The sequence below is a fragment of the Lithobates pipiens genome, unplaced genomic scaffold (genome assembly GCF_037356315.1).
Source record: "Lithobates pipiens isolate NorthernLeopardFrog02 unplaced genomic scaffold, aLitPip1_a1.2 Scaffold_30, whole genome shotgun sequence".
Lineage (NCBI taxonomy): Eukaryota > Metazoa > Chordata > Amphibia > Anura > Ranidae > Lithobates > Lithobates pipiens.
Genome location: NW_027507791.1, coordinates 108,570,347 through 108,591,255, shown reverse-complemented (window position 1 = coordinate 108,591,255; position 20,909 = coordinate 108,570,347). Strand labels below are relative to the sequence as shown.

At 44.0% G+C, this 20,909-nt stretch overlaps 1 protein-coding gene across 3 annotated transcripts in view; it reads right to left on the bottom strand.

Annotated features, from left to right (window-relative positions):
* FMN1 (formin 1) overlaps positions 1 to 20,909 on the bottom strand; it is a 549,096-nt gene that overhangs the window by 396,344 nt on the left and 131,843 nt on the right. For all 3 annotated transcript variants that reach the window (XM_077464743.1, XM_077464745.1, XM_077464744.1), the window contains exon 3: positions 589 to 728. In XM_077464743.1, the coding sequence (XP_077320869.1) occupies positions 589 to 728 (140 nt within the window). The remainder of the gene's footprint in view (positions 1 to 588; positions 729 to 20,909) is intronic.

The following is a 20,909-nucleotide window of genomic DNA, read 5'->3' as shown; positions in this document are numbered from 1 at the left end:
CCATGTCAGGCCAGGGGCAGGTCAAGATCGCCGTTATGGACCTGGCTCCTAACTTTTTTAGTTGGCTCCTAGATTGCAAGCAAATTTGTCAACCCCTGACTTATGGTAAGTGCATATTTGGCGGTGGAGTGATCGCACTGTTGATTCTCATGGTGGATACGCAAGACTTATATTATATGCAGTTATATCATTGATTTCTGGTGACTGTATAAGGGTAGTGGATCAGTAGCACCCTTTTTAGCTAGAACATGGTCTATTACAATATCAATTCTTGTCAAGCTTTATTTTTGTTAAACTTATTGTACACATTAAGCTCTGCACTTTGGCAATCATAATGTGCAGAATTCCGCAATCAAGTTACAGTCACATCTGGGTGCTGAATGGCAGGTGTGTTTACAGCATACAGGTGCATTAGGGCGTCATTCAGAATACATGGCACTGTACATATACAACATTGTGGTTCACAGTTAACGCCTCATATTGTACCCAACAACAGGTGTCAGGGGAGTCTCAGTTTTTAAAAGATAGTACACACTTTTCAGAGCAAATATATTATTAGAAACTAGATTCTAATTTAATCATCCTTACATGTAATTCCAGGGTTAGGTGGAGATGGTTTCTTTTGGGCCATGTTTGCTGGTCCCATGATCTTGTATCAGAAAACTTAGACAAGTCACATAGCGAGCCTACTGGGGACCTGGTAGAATGTCTCCGTACAATTCCATTCCCTGGATAAGTAAAAAATTTATAAAAATGTAATTTAAACTGTATCAAGAAAAAGAAAAGCAGAAGTAATCAACTAAGCAAGGCATATTGCATAATATAAACCAATTTCAGACAGCTTTAAAATGGTTAAAACCCTCAATACATCATTTCATCCAGCTAAAAAAAAAAAAAAAAAAAAAAAAAAAAATGAAATGGGAGAAAAGTGTTTAGGGCCATTACAAAAAGGTTACAGCATTGAAAGCTGCAGCCACCCATCCCAGTAGATAAGAGGATATAAATTGGCACAGTTCCGCTACCTGTGCGCTTGTAGTAACATTTTCCCTTGATCCTATATTTTTACAGTTGGATTAAAAATGCCACAATGAAAAATAATCAGACAGAGCTTTTATTTTAGGATAATACTATAAACAAAGCCATCACATTTTTTTTCAGGGCAGAAAACACCCCTTCAGCAGAACAGCCTAGCAAATTCTGACTTTTAGGGGACATAGTAAACTGCATATTGGGATGATGGGGATGACTGGATGATTGGCTGCAATTTTCAGAACTCTCACTAGATGTCAGTGTACTTTATACACACATATAATTATAATATATATATATATATATATATATATATATATATATATATATATATATCTCCATTTCTCAAACTATCTCATTTTCCTGCAGTGCTTGATACATTGTTGCAAGAAGCAGTTGCTAATGTTTAACTGTTCACTTGCTGATGTATATGCAGCTGTACAACAGGATCATAGTAAACTATACATAAGTAATGGAAAAATCACATTTGACCTGCTTTTGATGGGAATATGGGTAGATTAATTTACCTAGAAACATTTAACCTATTTCTTTTAAGAATTTGCATATAATTTTTATACATGGGATTATGGGTATTGTAGTTAAACATACCTAGGAACATATTTAACCAAATTCTGATAGGAATATGGGTATATTGTTCTACATGGGGATTATGGGCAGAATATCATACCTACACATCCTATACAATACATTTGACCTGTTTCTTATAGTAATATGGGTATAGTTATTGTTTCTTAGGGGGATTATGGGTGGAATATCATGTTTACACCTAACGATATACATATTTAACCTATGTCTGATAAGAATACGAACATCTTTTTTTTTGCTCATGGGTACAATGTCATGGTTAAACATATCTAGGAATATAGTTAACCAATTTCTGATAAGAATATGGGTATAATTGTTTTTCTAAAAGTAGATTATGGGGAAAATATCAAGATTACAAAATTTTTGATTGTCCCTCATTACAATTTAAATTTTTTACTAGGGTGGAAAATATGAAGGGTTTATGTTTATTAGGTAGAGGTGCTTTTAGGGATGTCTGGGGCTTTTGAAAACAAAAAGTTGTTTTATGGCGACCTAAAATTTAAATTTTTTATTTTTTGCTAGAGAGTTTTAGAACCCTCTGCTGCAAATTGGATATGGGATTCCCCACATCTAATTCACATCACATCACTCACTATGGAGCCGGTTCACATATCTCCGGAGCGCCTCCGGTAAAAATTGCACCAGGGTCCTGTGCATCTTCTAGTCCATTTGAGGTCTGAATTCAGCCAAAAATTTGGGCCAAGATCAGACCTGAAGTGGTGAATGGGGACTCACCAGACCCCCGCTGTGAGCCGCTCTGATGTGCAGTGTGAACCCAGCCTCAAACATTATATTTTTTTAAAAGCAGAGGCACTAGAGATTAAATTGCTGGGTGTTACAATTGTTTATGTCACCTGGTATTTTGCACAGCAGTTTTTCAAACGCAATTTTGTGGGAACAAATATACTTTAATAAAAAAAAAAAAAAAAACACACAATATATTACCATATTTTTGATAAAATATAAAAGATAATGTTACACAAAGTAAACAGATACCAAACATGTCAAGCTTTTAAAATTGCGCATGCCAGTGCAACAGTAACAAACAGCATACATGTTATTAGCCATAGGGAACGCTTTAAAAGCCTTTACGGGTTACCACTTTAGATTTAGACAAGAGGTCTGGTGCTAGAATTACTGTCCATGATCTAACGTTCATAGTGATATCTCAGATGTGAGTTGATCATTGCTTGCATGTGTGCAGCACTGACGCGTGCATTTTCCTTTGCGCATGAGCATGTGGGATGGGGGTGCTTTAAATTTCTTTATTCATTTCATTTTTTTACACCGTCACTTAAAAAAAAAAAAAAATAATAATGTAATCACTTTTATTGCTGTCACAAAGAATGTAAAACATGCCATGTGACAATAATAGGCAGTGACAGATGCCCTTTATGGAGACCCCAGATCTCTCCTCTGCAAAAAGCATTTAATCCCACCAAAATCAGTGTAATCAAACGCTTTAAATTTTTAAAACCGGTGCCTGGGGAAACTGGAAGTAATGTATGCTAATCACTTCATGTTTCCTATATCAGAGGCGGACAGAGCTATTCCAGTCTTTGTCCACCTCTGATTAGCCAGTGGAAGTGCCGGTTGGTTAAGCGGACCATCTGCTGTAAACTTTGCTGCATGCAGGGCTAAAATGTATATATATAAAAAAAAAAAAAAAATCTTACCTGGCACCCAGAACTGCATGTCCTGGTTGTCAGGTGATAGGAATTGAACTTCCCTGCAAAAAACACATTCGACCGGATTTTGATAAGAATATAGGTACAATTACTTTTATATATGGGGATTATGGAGGGAAATCGCATGCATAAAGGAGTTATAAACCCTTGAGGTTTTTCACCTCAAAACATTCTATGTATTAAGGTGAAAAACCTCCTGTGATGCAGCAGCCCCCCCCCCCCTTTTTTTAATCACCAGCTCCAGCAAGTGTCTTGGGTCCAGATTAGATAGATTGATAGCAGTGCAGCCATTGGCTCCTGCTGCTGTCAAGCAAATTTAATGAGGTGTCCTGCTGTCTGTCAATTGACACAGCAGAAGGACACGGGAGCACAAGTGCACAGAGGGTGAGTGGCTCTCCAACGGGGCACATAAGAGGAGGAGCCCAGGAGCGTCGCTGAGGGACCCCAGAAGAGGAAGATCGGGGCCACTCTGTGCAAAACCAGCTGCACAGAGAAGGTAAGTATGACACTTGTTTTTTTGTACTTTAACAAACCTTTCGATATCCTTTAAGCTTAAAGCGGAGGTCCACCCTAAAGTGGAGCTTCCGCTCATTGGAACCCTCCCCCCCTCCGGTGCCACAATTGGCACCTTTCAGGGGGGGAGGGGGGTGCAGGTACCTGTACAGTACAGGTACCTGCACCCACTTCCGGCATAGATATCTGCAGAATATACGCCCTTTTCCGCAGATATGTACGTCCCTTTCCGAAGGTCCCCCCGCTGTCTGCTGGGAAACACACGGATCCCAGAGACAGCGGGGACCATCCTTATTGCGCAGCGCGACTCGCGCATGCGCAGTAGGGAACCGGGAAATGCAGCCCCAAGGCTCCACTTCCTGATTCCCATAGCCAAGATGGCGGCGGCAGCACCCGAGAGATGATCGAGAGATCGGCTTCGGGTGCCGACAACGCGGGCGCGCTGGGCGGGTAAGTGTCATTATTTTAAAAGTCAGCCGCTGCAGTATTTGTAGCTGCTGGCTTTTAAAAGAAGAAAAAGGCGGACTTCCGCTTTAAGCAATATATTTATCCTGTTTCTAAAAAGATTATGTGTATAATTGTTTTTCTGCATTGGGATTATGGGTGAAATATCCTGGTTACAAATGCCAAGGACCACATTTGACCTGTGTCATAAGAATACTGGTTATTAAATTATTTTCCTACAAGAGGATTAGGGGGTTAATATCACACATCCGACCTGTTAATGATAGGAATATGGCTATAATTATTGATCGACAAAGGGATTATGGATGACATCATGGAAACATTTAAAGCGGCACTCCACCCAAAAATGCAACTTATCCTGTTCTTGTTCCCATACCCCACCCACTCAGGTCTCACATTTGGCACCTTTCAGGGGAGAGGGGGGGAGCGGATACCTGTCTAATGCAGGTATTTGCTCCCACTCCTGGCAATAGATTGCCCCAGAATGCGCAGCCATCTACACCATGTCCAGCCCCTCCTCTATCCCCCACCACGGTCTTCTGGGAGACACACAGGTCCCAGAAGATAGCAGGGACCAGTCAGGATGTGCGGCACGACTCGCGCATGCGCAGTAGAGTACCAGGCTGTGAAGACGCAACTTCCTCATACCTTTACTGAAGATGCCGGCACCTGCACCCAAGAGCCGAGGGACAGGTCGGCTTTGGTTGAGGACATTGCAGGCGCCCTGTCCTTATTTTAAAAGTCAGCAGCTGAGGTATTTATAGCTGCTGGCTTTTTTTAATTTTTTCGGGCGGAACTCAGCTTTAACAACGCACATATTTAATCTATTTCTCAAACAAACATGCACATGATTATTTGTTTACATTGGTATTATGGGTGAAATATCATGGTTACACATTCCAAGTAACATATTTAAACCGTTTATGTTAATATTGGAATAATTACTTTTATACATTGTTATGGTGGGTGGGGGGGAATGCCATGGTTATGCTCAACACAGAACATATTTAACCAGTATCTGAAAAGATTGATATCATTTTTTTTCTACATGGGGATTATGGATGGAATATCATGGTAACACTTGACAAGAAACTTATTTACTATGTTCTTGATAAGTGAAAGGATCAAAAATAGGTTAAATATTTTTCTATGTATGCTTAACTGTCATTTTCCACCCATAATCTCCATGTAGAAAAACAAATTATATGCAAATTATCAAAAATAGATTAATATGTTCATAGGTATGTTTAAGTACGATATTCCTCCCATAATCCCCATGTAGAAAAATTATATGCATATTCTTAGCAGAAATAGGTCAAATATGTTCCTTGTTAGGTGTAAACATTAAAATTCCACTCATAACCCCATGTAGAAAAATTATATGCATAGTCTTATCAAAAATAGGTAAAATATGTTCGTATGTAAATTAAGAAACTTATCTGATGGGGATCCGTTCAAAATTCCTCATGTTTATAGTACCAACATCCCAAAAATAAACATATATACACAGAAAGTTTGGCGGTAAAGGACTTTACGGTACCAATAGGTCAAACACACAACATTTTTTGTATAACACATAAATTTATTAAATCATACTGAGATTACTCAGACATATAAAATCTAACATTTATTGCAATGCCTTATGGTCTATAACAGAAACCTGATATCAAAACAGGTAACATTCTATTATGAACCAGCATAGTCTCCATCCTAATGTGTTTAACATGTTTCGCCTTAATCGGCTTCCTCAGGAACAAGGGACTAGGAGTATCTAAACCACAGAGAAGCAATGTGTTACAATCTAAATATACATAAAAAAAAAAAAGAAACCACCAACAATATCACACGCATGTCATAATTCAATAACAAAGCAATATACACAAAGCATAACATATTACAAATCATAATTACAAATGTGTGGAAGGAGAAGGAGAAGGAGAAGGAGGAGAAGAAGAAGGAGGAGAAGAAGGAGGAGAAGAAGGAGAAGGAGAAGGAGAAGGAGAAGGAGAAGAAGGAGGAGAAGAAGGAGGAGGAGAAGGAGGAGGAGAAGAAGGAGGAGAAGAAGAATATGCTGGTTCATAATAAAATGTTACCTGTTTTTATATCAGGTTTCTGTTATAGACCATAAGGCATTGAAATAAATGTTAGATTTTATGTCTGAGTAATCTCAGTATGATTTAATAAATGTATATGTCTTTTACAAAAAAAATTGTGTGTTTGACCTATTGGTACTGTAAAGTCCCTTACCTCCAAACTTTGTGTATATTCGTATGTAAATTGTTTAACTGTAAAATTCCACCCATAATCTCCATGTAGAAAAAAAACAAAAAAAACAAAACAAAAAAAAGGATCTTTTTCCTTGAGAACACAGCCTTCTTTATTCAAAACTGTAGGGTTACATTGCCCCCTACAGGAGGAGGACACTAGGCAGAAAAAGACTTGCCTAAGCCCATGGGCAGTCTTAGGTGATATACACCCGTCTCTGCTATAGGCCTTCAGTTATGTAAAAAACAGTATCAGAAGTATTAAAACTCCATAGAGGGGTGGGTGCTGTGTCTGTCAATGAACTCAGGGAAACTGATTTTACGGTAAGTCAAAAATCCTATTTTCTCATTCATTGACAGACACAGCCTTCTTTATTCAGAACCATAGGTGTTAGAGGTCGACCGATATGTTTTTTTTTCTCTTGCCGATATTTAGAAATTATGGTGGCCGATGGGCGATATATGATGCCGATTTTTTTGGGCCGATATGTTAGGCTGATTTTTTTAATTTAATTTTCCCTTTTTTTTAAATCCCCCTTCATCTCATAAAATCTAAGACACCTTTCCCACTGGGGCATTTTTCAGGCGCTTTTGGGCTAAAAATAGCGCCTGTAAAGTGCCTGCAAAATGGCTCCCCTGCAGTCTGTGTGAAAGCCCGGGTGCTTTCACACTGAGGCGATGCGCTGGCAGGAAGTAAAAAAAAAAAAAAAAAAAAAGCCCTGCAAGCAGGACGTTTGGAGTGGTGTAGACCGCACCTCCACCACTCCTGCCCATTGATATTAATGGGCACCACCCAGCGGTGCTTCACATGCGCATTTAACCTCTTCCTCGGCCGCTAGCTGGGTTATATGCTCCCCACTTAGCAGCCGAATGGCACGCTAAAATGATGGTAAAGCGCCGCTAAAATTAGCAGCGTTTTACCATCAACGCCTGCCCGCTCCAGTGTGAAAGCAGCCTTCATAAGTGATACAGAAAATTTTACATTTAAACAATAAACAAAACAAACCTCCAATCAGTTTACTTGTATGTATGATTTAGATAAAAAAAAAAAAAAAAAAAAAAAAAAAAAAACACAACAGGTAGTCAAAACTTTTGTCCAAAAAATAAAAAAAAATAAAAATGGGCTAACTTTACTGTTTGTCTTTTCTTGGCAGACTGCACAGAGGGGAGGAAAGTCGCTTCTATGAAGACTCAGGCAACTTGCACAGACTTCTATTACAGAAGTCATTTGCAAGTCACGCTGTAGTTCTAAATCGGTCTTTTTCATCAGCACAATCGGCCGATGCAGAATAATAAAAAAATTGCAAATATCGGCCAATATATCGGTCGACCTCTAATAGGTATGTCCCAAAGCAGCTCCAAACATGAGGGGGTGGGGCAGCTAACAAAAAAAACAGGCCTACCAGACAAACTGGCACTCAGCGAGAACAACCTGGAGCCCACCTGACCAGCCAAAAAAAAATAAAAAAAACACCCCTCTAGAATGCGGCTTGCAGAACCTTGAAGCCAAAAGAAGCATCCACAGATGCAAACACATCCACCTCATAACATTTTGTGAAAGTGTGCACCGACAACCAGGTGGCCACCTTGCAAACTTGCGTTACTGATGACAGAAGGCCCAGAAGGCATTCAGTGCACCTTCACCGGGAAGGGAGGAACGTGACCCTTGATAGAATAGGCCTGAGTCACCGTCTGCTTGAGCCATCTAGAAATGGTCATTGAGGAAGCAGATAGCCCCTTCTTTGGTCCGTCCATGATCACAATGGAGTCTGACTACCGAAAATATGCAGTGGCTGCCAAATACACCCCAACAGCCCTTACCACATTTAAGGTGTGCAATTCCCTCTGATGTTGCGGCCAAGGACACAGAAAGGGTAACATGAGGTCTTAATTTAAATGTAAATCAGACAACCTTTGGAAGGAGAGAAGGACAAGGATGAAGCACCACCTTGTCCCTATAAATAAGTAAGACTTGCGACAGGATAGTGCCACCAACTCTGACAACCTGCCAGCAAAAGTAATAGCCACTAAGGCCACCACCTGTGATAGCGTGAGCAGGGGAATTTCTCAAATATTTTCAAACGGAGGCTTCTGTAGAACCGAAAGTACAAGATTTAAGTCTCATGGTGGCAAGGGAGATCACACCGTTGGAACCACATGTCTCACGCCCTGAATAAAAAGGTACGCACCAGGGAATGCCAAGCCAGGGAGCATTGAAAGAAAACTACCCAGGCTGATACCTGGCCCCTGACAGTGCACAAGGCCAAATTCTTTTCAACTTCCCCCTGAAGAAAAGTAAAAATCCAAGTCACTGAAAAGGAACGTGGCTGAAACCCCACTGACTCACACCATGAAATGTACGCTTTCCACATCCTACAATATACCTTCCTGGAAGTAGACTTTCTAGCTTTGAGCAGTATCGGAAAAGCCCCATCCCTTCAACAGCTGGCTTTCAATAGCCAGGCCGTTAAAGCCAGTGACCGTAACGTAGGGTGGAAGATCGGCCCTCGGGAAAGCAGATCCTCCCTGAGAGGCAGCTGTCAGGGGGCGTCGGCAACCAGACGCTCCAGATCCATGTACCAGGGCCAAGGAGGCCAGTCCAGGGCCACTAGAATGACCGGAATTCATTAGGCCTCGATCCAGCGCAACCGCCGCAGCAAAAGCTTGAGAGGAGGAAAGGCGCAAGTCAGATGATACTGGCCCCACAGAGCGAACAGAGCGCCCGAGACGTTTGCCAGGGGGTCCCAAGACCTGGCCACAAACCTCTGCATCTTTCAGGATGCCATCAGATCTACCTCTGGAGATCCCCAACATAGACAGATCTGTTGAAATACCTCCAGATGGAGGGACCACTCCCCTTGGTCCAATACTTGACTACTGAGGTAATCTGCCTGACAGTTGTCCACCCCCAGAATGTGAACAGCAGAGATGTCTAGGATGAAACGATCTGCCCACCGTAGAATGCCAGCTACTTTTAGGCTGGCTAACACATGCCTTGTTCCTCCCTGGTGGTTGACATAGGCCACTGCCGTGGGGCATTGTCTGACTGGATCCTTATTGGGAGTCCCTGAAGTCGAGCCGTCCAATGATCCAGAGTCTGAACGCCTGGAGTTCTAAGGCGTTGATAGGTAGCCTGGATTCCTCCAGCGACCCTGAGCAGCGCTCAGGCCCAGGACTCCTCCCCACCCAGACAGATTGCCCTCTGCGGTGATCTCCGTCCAGTACAGCGGGAGAAAGGATTTTTTTCTGCTGAAGAGCCGGGGAACAAAGCCACCAGATCAGGGACCTTTTGGTCCCTTAACTCAGCCGAAGCTGACTGTCTAGAGACTTGGAACATTTGTCCCATTTTAACAAGTTCTCCCTTTGCAAGGCTCTTGTATGGAACTGAGCGAACGGGACCGCCTTGAAAGTAGACACCATCAGGCCCAGTGCCCTCATGCAAATCTGCAGGGAGGCCCACCTGCTGGACAGCAGCAAGTGGGCTGCCGCCTGTAATTTCTGGAGTTTCTCCTGAGGAAGGACCACTCTGGCCCATGCGGAATCCAGAGTCAGACCCAGCGCCAGAACCGGGGTCAACACTTTGGTGGAGGAACCGCTGCTGCTATAAACAAATCGGAATGTGCAGGTAGGCATTCTTGATGTCGATGGAGGCAAGAAAGTTCCCCTGATGAAGAGGTGCCACCATAGAGTGAATGAACTCCATTCTGAACTTCTGCACCCGCACATAGCGGTTCAGGGCCTTGAGGGCCAGAATCGGACATACCGTACCCTCTTTTTTGGTATCGTAAATAGGTTTGAATTAAAGCCCTGGAAACGTTCCGACACCGGTAACAATCACCCCTTGGAGCAACAGGCCTTGCACTGCTCCCCCGGACGGCTAACAAGTGGTACGGAGACAGATGAAGATTGGTCAGAAAAAATCTGCTTGGGGGACAAGTCTGGAACTCGATCTTGTAATCAAACAGATTTACTTTGTGGGCCCATTTGTTTATTAGAGAGGTCCACGGGCCTGGAAACCAGCAAAGACGTCCCCCCACCCAGACTACGGGCGAGGCCGCCTCTACATGCTGAAGGAGCCTTATCTGGGGGTCTGCAGAAGCCTGCTCTCTGTTTGCCAGACCAGAGCCACCTGGGACCTCCAAAAGGTGGGCTTGAAAAACTTTGAGCCTTTGTCAATGGACTCTGAAGGACGAAAAAACTGTGCCGAGAATGAAGGGCCATGCTTGCGACTTCCCCTTTGACTGAAAGAAAAAAAGTACTCTTCCCCTAATGACACTCTTAATGATACCATCCAGAGTGGCCTCAAACAAATGAACGATCGCCTTGAAAGGCAGATCAGCTAGAGGCCTGGTCCAGTCCAACACTTCAGCCACAATACCCATTGAAACAGATAGCTCAGAAAGCAAGGGAGCTGTGTCCAAAGAGGCATCGCACACAAACTGCAGCCCCTGGACCAGTTGGTCCACTAATTCCATGAAGGCAGGAGGAAACTGGTCACCTTCCAGGTCACGGCGCAACAGCTTTGCCCATTCTGTTAGCGTTTGACACACCAGAGCAATAGTCAAAACCACCCGAAGTGCTGAACCCGCAATAGAGAACATAGTGCGGCTAAGAGACTCTGCCTTCCTGTCAGCCGGGTCTTTAAAAGGCCAGAGAGAGTGCTCAACCGGAATTATAGTGGTTTTGTTCAAACAAGAAAACGGGGGTTCCACTACAGGTGGCGTTTTCCATTTTTTGAGCAGACTCTGCTCAAAGGGATAATGCACAGAAAAATACTTTGGGATCACAAAAGGCCGTTCTGGACACTCCCATTCTTTATAGACAAACTTGTCATAAAAGGAGGGATAAGGGAACAGTTTTCCCAAGCGAGGCGGTTTGTGGGTGCCAAAGGCGACTGGCACCTCAACCGCAGCCGTAGTTGCAGCCCCCATTTTTAGTTTCCCGCACAGAAGCAAGCAGTGTGTCCACCAGTGCTTTCTCATGCGCAGCCACTGAGGCAGAGGAATCATCCTCACTGTCCAAAAGATCTAGGAGTGCAGCCGCAGACCCCGCAGGGTGGGCCCTGTCCACGGCAACCAAATCAGATTCAGGATCTGACAAGACAGGGAAGGCAGGGGAAGGCGGGGGACAATTCTTGCTAGTCCTCTGCCCAAGAGCCACCTCCACCCGGGACCCAAAGGACTCCAGGGCCGCCGTCAGTGCATCAATGGATGACTGGGACCCAGAGGGACCTGCAGCCTCTGACAGGGGGGGTCAGGTGAGGAAACATGCTCCTGAGACTCCATAGGAGAGGGGAAAAAAAAGCGCCCCACACTAAGAGTGACCACTACAATACCGGACCACTAGGACACCCCACAGCCTGCAGCAAAGAGAGAAGGGATCCCCCAGACTGCCCACCAGCATAGTGCTTGCTGGCCAAGACGTAGACCTGCACACATGGCGGCCAAGGGAGAAGAAAACACAGGTGTCAGCGCCAGGTTAAGAGGAGGAGCTTGCGCCTGCCAAAAACACTGCCCTGTAAAAGAAGCAAGGGGAGGAGGCGTCTCTAAGTGCAGTATTAAAACAGTATAATTTATTGCAGATGATTAAACACACTTCCAAGATATAAGTGGGAGTAATGCTCATCATAAGTATGTAGTGCTGGCAGTGGTTCTGGTGTGATGTTGTGCTGAGTAACTGTACATTCAGGAAAACCAGGAAGTAGTCTGCTCCATGCTGTCCAGCTTGAACCAGAAGAGCAAATTATGTCACCAGCACCCTCGGAGCTCACAGCTCCTACTGGCCTCAGAGCGCCAGATACCCAATTTACTTCCACAAAAACGCCATCCTGGGCTACACAAGAATGGCCGCCATTGCATGAGCCAAAATCCACTGTATCATGGCCGCCAAGCTACACAAACATGGCCGCCGCCCATAGGAAGTCATCAGGCACTGGGAAAAGGACGCCGACTACGGCAAAATGGCCGCGCTACACAAGACTACCACAGATGCAGGAAAACCCTGTAGCCTCCCAGGATAAGAACACGAGAGAGAGGTTCTGGGCACCGGACCCAGTGCCTCTCCCCCGGTAAGCACAGCACCTAGCAGCACACACCCCCAGCCCACCAGTACTCCACCCTGTCCCCCAGGGCCGACTACAGGCACACTACCTCATATGGAGGGGGAAAAGGGGGTTACCAAGGGACCTCCGGGGCCAGGAAGAGGGTGCAGGGACAGAGGGGACCCGAAGGACTGACTGACCCGGGGAGGGGCCCGCGTCTGCCATAAAAATCTATGCGGAGAGGGGGGCATTTACTCACCATACCAGGACCAAGCGGGCACCGCTTCAGGCCAGAACCTCTTCATCACCGCAGTGGGATGCCGTCGGCCATGAGGGACGATGCGACTTGAGCCGAGACCCGGACGTATGCAACTTTGCGAGACATTTAACGCGCAGGGCCAGCCCCCATCCAGTAGGGCTGTCGCGGCTGACCTAGTGCGTAGCTGAGGTCTGCACACGCTCACTGCCCAGACTGGGGTGACCACTGGATCGTCGCCCAGCCCGGCAGTTGATGGTAGATCTCAATGGGAAAATCCAGAAAAAAAAACAGCAAACTAAAAAATACAAATTGCCAGGACAAGAGGTCCCAGAATGGAACTATGTCCTGACTAGGCAGAAAAAAACTGAAGGCCTATAGCAGAGAGGGGGGTGTATATCGCCTAGGAATGTCCATGGGCATAGCCAATTATTTTTTCTGCCTAGTGTCCTACTCCTGTAGGGGGCCATATAACCCTTCTGAATAAAGAAGGCTGTGTCCGTCAATGAATGAATGAGAACTATATACATATTCTTATCAGAAATAGGTTAAATATGTTCCTAGGTATGTTTAACCACTTAATAACCGCCCTATAGCCGAATGACGGCTTTAGGGCGGTTTCTTAACTGTGGGAGGCCGTCATATGACGTCCTCCCAGAATTCCGCTCTCGCGCGCCCCCTGGGGCGCGCACTCGAGAGCATCCGTGACCGCCGGGTCCACAGGACCCGGCGCATCACGGATCACGGTAAACGGCTGCTCGTCGTGGCCGTTTACCACGTGATCGCTCCGTCAAATGACGGAGTGATCACTTGTAAACAAACCGGCGTCATGTTATGACGCCGGTTCCTCCCTCCCCCTCTCTGTACCGATCGGAACAGCGGAGGGGGAGGAGATCGGTGTCAGCAGCGATGTGGGCTGCATCTGCAGTGCCCACATCGCTGCTCACCGAAAATTAACCCCTCAATTCCCTGCCAACACTCTGCAATAGACTGCAACACTCTGCAATAGACTGCAACACTCTGCAATAGACTGCAACACTCTGCAATAGACTGCAACACTCTGCAATAGACTGCAACACTCTGCAATAGACTGCAACACTCTGCAATAGACTGCAACACTCTGCAATAGACTGCAACACTCTGCAATAGACTGCAACACTCTGCAATAGACTGCAACACTCTGCAATAGACTGCAACACTCTGCAATAGACTGCAACACTCTGCAATAGACTGCAACACTCTGCAATAGACTGCAACACTCTGCAATAGACTGCAACACTCTGCAATAGACTGCAACACTCTGCAATAGACTGCAACACTCTGCAATAGACTGCAACACTCTGCAATAGACTGCAACACTCTGCAATAGACTGCAACACTCTGCAATAGACTGCAACACTCTGCAACACACTGCAACACTCTGCAACACACTGCAACACACTGCAATAGACTGCAACACACTGCAATAGACTGCAACACCCGCCAATACCGTGCAACACCTGCCAATACCGTGCAACACCCGCCAATACCGTGCAACACCCGCCAATACCGTGCAACACCCGCCAATACCGTGCAACACCCGCCAATACCGTGCAACACCCGCCAATACCGTGCAACACCCGCCAATACCGTGCAACACCCGCCAATACCGTGCAACACTCTGCAATGCTCTGCAACACCCGCCAATATCCTGCAATGCTCTGCAACGCAATACTCTGCAACGCCATACTCTGAGATACCCAGCCATACTCTGATATACCCAGCCATACCCAGCCATAGTCGGTGATACCCTGCAATACCCAGCCATAGACACCCCCCCCCTCCCGCCGCCCTCCGGTGCTTCTACCGACTCGCCAATACTATCAAATCCAGAATCTTTTTTTTTTTTTTTTTTTTTTTTCAGGCTTCCCAGCTTAGAGGCGAGAGTCTTATTGACCCCACATCTCACTGTAAAGAGGACCTGTCATGCCATATTCCTATTACAAGGGATGTTTACATTCCTTGTAATAGGAATAAAAGTGATCAAAAAATTTATTTTTGGGGGAAAAAATGTCAAACTAAAATAAATAAAGTAAAATGAACAATAAAATTTTTTTTTTTTTTTTAAAGCGCCCCTGTCCCCATGTGCTCGCATGCAGAAGCGAACGCATACGTAAGTCCCGCCCACATATGAAAACGGTGTTCAAACCACACATGTGAGGTATCGCTGCGTACGTTGGAGCGAGAGCAATAATTCTAGCCCTAGACCTCCTCTGTAACTCAAAACATATAACCAGTAAAAAAAATAATTAAATCGTCGCCTATGGGGATTTTTAAGTAGCGACGTTTGGCGCCATTCCACGAGCCTGTGCAATTTTGAAGAGTGACATGTTAGGTATCGATTTACTCGGTGTAACTTCATCTTTCACATTATGCAAAAATTGGGCTAACTTTACTGTGTTTTTTTTTTTTTTTTTTTTTTTTTTTTTAAGCACAAAACAGTTTTTTTTCCAAAAAAAAGCATTCGAAAAATTGCTGCGCAAATACCGTGCGAGATAAAAAGTTGCAACGACCACCATTGTATTCTCCAGGGTGTTTGCTAAAAAAACATATATAATGTTTTGGGATTCGATGTAATTTTCTAGCAAATAAATGATGATTTTTACATGTAGGAGAGAAATGTCAGAATTGTCCTGGGTGCTCCAGAACGCCTGATGGCGCTCCCTGCATGTTGGGCCTCTGTATGTGGCCACACTGTGTAAAAGTCTCACACATGTGGTATCGCCGTATTCGGGAGTAATAGCAGAATGTGTTTTGGGGTGTAATTTGTGGTATGCATATGCTGTGTGAGAAATAAACTGATATGACAATTTTGTGAACAAAAAAAAAAAAAAAGTAAAAAAAAATCTTGATTTTGCAAAGAATTATGGGAAAAAATGACAACTTCAAAAAACTCATCATGCCTCTTACTAAATACCTTGGAATGTCTTCTTTCCAAAAAGGGGTCATTTGGGGGGTATTTGTACTTTTCTGGCATGTTAGGGTCTCAAGAATTGAAATAGGCCGTCAGTACTTCAGGTGTGATCAATTTTCAGATATTGGCACCATAGCTTGTGGACTCTATAACTTTCACAAAGACCAAATAATATCCACCAATTTGTACTTATTTTTACCAAAGATATGTAGTGGTATAAATTTTGGCCAAAATGTATGAAGAAAAAATTACTAATCTGCTAAATTTTATAACAGAAATGAAGAAAAATTCATTTTTTTACAGAATTTTCTGTATTTTTTCTTTTATAGCACAAAAAATAAAAAAACCCAGCGGTGATTAAATACCACCAAAAGAAAGCTCCATTTGTGTGAAAAAAAGGACAAAAATTTCATATAGGTCCAGTGTTGCATGACTGAGTAATTGTCATTCAAAATGTGAGAGCACCGAAAGCTGAAAATTGGTCTTGTTATTAAGGGTGTTTAAGTGCCCAGTGGTCAAGTGGTTAAACTACAATATTCCACCCATAATCCTCATGTAGAAAAATTATATGCATATTCCTAACAGAAATTGGTTAAATATGTTCCTATGTATGCTTAAGGCCTCTTTCACACTGACGTCCCGTTCAGGCCCGCCTGTCAGTTTTTCAGGCGGACCTGAACGGGTGCTCCATAGAGCTCTATGGAGCGTCGGATGTCAGCGGTGACATGTCCGCTGACATCCGACCCGCTCCGATCCGAGAAAGTGTAACGGAGGAAAAAGCTATTTTTCCATCCGTCTGTGGATCGGATCGGATGACGACGGGCACTGCGGTCCGTCGTCATCCGATCTCCCATAGGGGAGAGCGGCGCTGTGACAGGTCCGTCCCTGCGCAGTGTGCAGAGACGGAGCTGTCATCTCCCTGCTCAGCGGGGATCGGCGGAGTGATCCCCGCTGAGCAAACGGATATCCACGGGGCGGATCAGAACTGATCCGCCCCGTGTGAAAGGACCCTAACTGTAATATTCCACCCATAATCCCCCATGTAGAAAAATTATATGCATATTATCAGAAACAGCTTAAATACATTCCTAGGTATGTTTAACTGTAATAGTCCAACCATAATCCCCATGTAGAGAAATTGTTACCGTATTTATCGGCGTACAACACGTATTTATGTAACCCGCATGAAAGCCCCAGGTGCACTGTACCATACTGCAGTGTGAGTAAACCGCAGTGCATTAGTGTGAAAGCAGCCTTAAAGGGGGTTCAGGACAGTAAGAGCTTGTTTACATTTGTGGGGTGGAGGGGAGGTAGTAAAACTCCATTGTTGAGATGTGTTTTTGCCAATCCCCCTCCATTTTCCACCAGCAACCATTTTTTGGTGTTCCACCCATCTTTAGATCTTTGAGCACCTCCGTGTATATAATATTTATAACTATAGGGTATATCCAGCCCAAATATTTCTCTATTGATAATTTTGGATAGAGTGGGAAAGCATAGGTAACCACATGAAGTTTTTACTGCTATCTAGGGCTCCATTATAAAGATTAGAGGTCGACCGATATGGGTTTTTCTCTGGCCGATGCCGATATTTAGAAATCATGGCGGCCGATAGCCGATATATGCCGATTTTTTTGGGCCGATATGTTAGGCCGATTTTATTTTATTTGTTTTTTTCCTTAATTTATTTATTTTTAATCCCCCTTGATCTAACACACCTTTCCCACTGGGGTGTTTTTCAGGCACTTTTGGGCTAAAAATAGCGCCTGTAAAGTGCCTGCAAAATGGCTCCCCTGCAGTCGGTGTGAGAGTGCTTTCACACTGAGACGATGCGCTGGCAGGATCTTAAAAAAAAAAAAAAGTCCTGCAAGCAGCACGTTTGGAGTGGTGTATACCGCTCCTCCACCACTCCTGCCCATTGATATGAATGGGCACCACTGCCGAAGTGCATGCAATGCGATTTGGCAGCAGTGCTTCATGGGCGCATTTAATCTCTTCCTTGGCCGCTAGCTGGGTTTTATGTGCCCCACTAGCAGCCAAATAGCACCACTAAAATGATGGTAAAGAGCCGCTAAAACTTGCGTTTTACCATCAACGCCTGCCCGCTCCAGTGTGAAAGCGGCCTTCATAAGTGATACAGAAAATTTCTTACATTTAAACATTTATTAAACAAAACAAACCTCCAATCAGTTTACTTGTATGTATGATTTAGATAAAAAAAAAAAAAAAACTATATATTAAATAAAAACAGGTAGTCAAAACTTTTGGACGAAAAAAAAAAATGGGCTAACTTTACTGTTTTTATTTTATTTTTATTTTTTTAAATAGTGTATTTTTTTCCCAAAAAAATGCATTTGAAAGACCTCTGTGCAAATGCCGTGTGACATAAAATATTGCAATATTATAATACTGCATATTTTATTCCCTAGGATCTCTGCTAAAAAAATATATATAATTTTTGGGGGGTCTAAGTGATTTTCTGGCAGAAAATACAGGATTTTTACTTGTAAGCAACAAGTGTCAGAAAAGATTTAGTCTGGTTAAACTGAGAACTTCTACACGCTGAGATGATTTCATTAATTCAAGTGTAAACATTGTATCTTTCTGTTCTTTTCTTGGCAGACTGCCCAGAGAGGAGGAAGACGTTTCTATGACGACTCAGGCAACTTACACTGACTTCTATTACAGAGGTCATTTCAAAGTCCCGCTGTAGTTCTAAATCGGCTTTTTATCAGCACAATCGGCCGATGCCGATTATTTAAAAAACGGCAAATATCGGCCGATATATCGGCCGGCCGATATATCGGTCGACCTCTAATAAAGATTGCCCCTCACTTATGGCGACAGTGAGTCTCCACAGACAGGAAGTGAGAAAAAGCTTTAAACATACAGACAGCAAAAGAAAAAAAGGAAAAAAAAAAACAAAAAAAAACAAAAACACACGTTTTTAAATTCAGTCTATTAATGTTGAAAGTCATTTTACAGGCCAATCAAAAATTACATTTTCTTAAAAAGGAGTATAGCCAAAGCACGTTTGGCTGTACTTCTGTTAATCACAGGAGTGCAGTTTTCCTCTGCGCTCCTGTGACCCAATTTCAGCAGACAGCAGGCTGAAGCTGGCTGACATGAGAGAAGGTCGGGCAAGATCTCCACAATGAAGCCAGGATCTGCCCACATGCCTGGACCAGCACCCAGCTCAGCGAGCCGCTAAATGCCAGAGCCAGCCGTTTGTGCCCCCTCCACAGCCCAGTGAGCTCTCTGCTCGGGGAGCCCTGAGAACCGATTGATCAGTGGTGTTTGATCGCTCAGTTCTCAGTGTTGGAGCTAGCGGGGGACAGATGCAGCATCAGACTAAATGCCTCATCCACCTAGCTAAGCAAGATTATAAAGACAAAAATGAAACCCCACACTTCTTTTAATCCTACATCACAGGAGAATTCCTTCCAATAACATTGTGATGTCCTAAAGTCATCTCATGAGGGGCAAGTAAAAGGCAACAACCAACAGGCCCACTAAGTCCCCAAAAGACAACTTAAAAGAGAAGTGACCTAGAGGCCTTCTCAACCAAAACTGGTGTTCACCAAGGCCTGAAAAAGAAAACCACCAAGTGCAGTGCCATCTTATGGCGGCTGTAAACCTCAGACATTAAATATGAAAAAGGCATATACCTCTATAGTGTGCCCTTGTCTCAATTAAAAACACTATGTGTAAATTGTCTGCTGCTTCATTCCTCTGCTTCAGCAAGAATCACTTCTGACATGTTTTCCTGAAAAAAAAAAAAAAAGGGGGGGGGGACCTCCAGCAGATTGACAGCCTCGGCTATGTTCCCCGTGAGCTGTGTGAAGGGAGGTATGTCTCTCTCCTCTGAGCTCTGAAGAGTAACTTCAGCTCTACCCCTTTTATTCTGAACTTTCAGACAAGCTTATAAATTCAGCACTTTGAATGGATGTAGGGAAGAGAAGACCTCAGATAGATACAACACATGTAGGAGGACTTGTTTAATCTTTGTTTTACCTGAGGATAGTCCCTTCACTGGGTATGTTTACAATCACTTTGAACCCAACATTAAAGGGATTGTAAATTTTTCTTTGATTTTTTTTTTTTTTTTTTTTTTTTAAGTAACATACATGTTATACTTGCCTCCTCTATGCCCCCGATCTACCTCTTTTGAGGTCCCCCAGCGGTGCTCCTGGCTCCTCCCTGCATTGAGTGCCCCTTTGGAGACCCGCATTCCAAGGGGACACCCGTGCAGGTGAGTCCTGCTGCTGCATCCATCGACACAGAAAGCAGGGCTCAGCCCCTCCCCCTCCAGCTCCTGTGTCACTCGATTTGATTGACAGCAGCAGGAGCTAATGGCTGCTGCCACCAATCTATCCAATGAGGACCCAAGGTGACAGCTGGAGTTGCTGGGCTCGTTCTCATCGCTGGAAAGATCAGGTTTAGGCGAGTAAAAGGGGGGCTCTTGCACTACAGAAAGTTTTTCACTTTAATGCATTAAGGTTAAAAACCTTGAGGGTTTACAAACCCTTTGAGGAACTCCAGGTGACCAAAGCAAAGATAACATACACAGAAATAGCAACAAAATATACCAATCTATGCCTTAATACTGGTGCCTGCATCCACCAGAACTTGTGGTTGCAAGGAAAAATCCACACTGCTCCAAGTTTTCTCCCTACCAGTTAAAAGCACAAGCAAAGCTATCCTTTTCCACCTGAGCTGAAGAAGGCTTGGAAAAAGAAGCCTCTGGCGCCTAGAGAGGACATAACTCCAGAACAGACAGAAGTGACACCTGGAGTTTTCTGGACACAAGAACGCTTCTCCGTCTTCTACACAAAAAAATAAAACACAAAGCACAAAACATATACAAGCCCGGTGTAGCTTCACTATGTACATTTGCCCACCTCATGAGGGTCCCTGCTAACTGGATCATGCCATCCTTGTTCCTGGCCCTCACTAGGCACCAAAACAGGAAAGAAACCAGGTCCTCTCCTACCTGCAAGAGGAGGGACCCTGCAGGTACACCAGATGACTGCACTCTTCCATCTTCCACTGCTGAAATCCATGGGAAGGAAGGTGAAAGTGAGGGAGGAGCCAC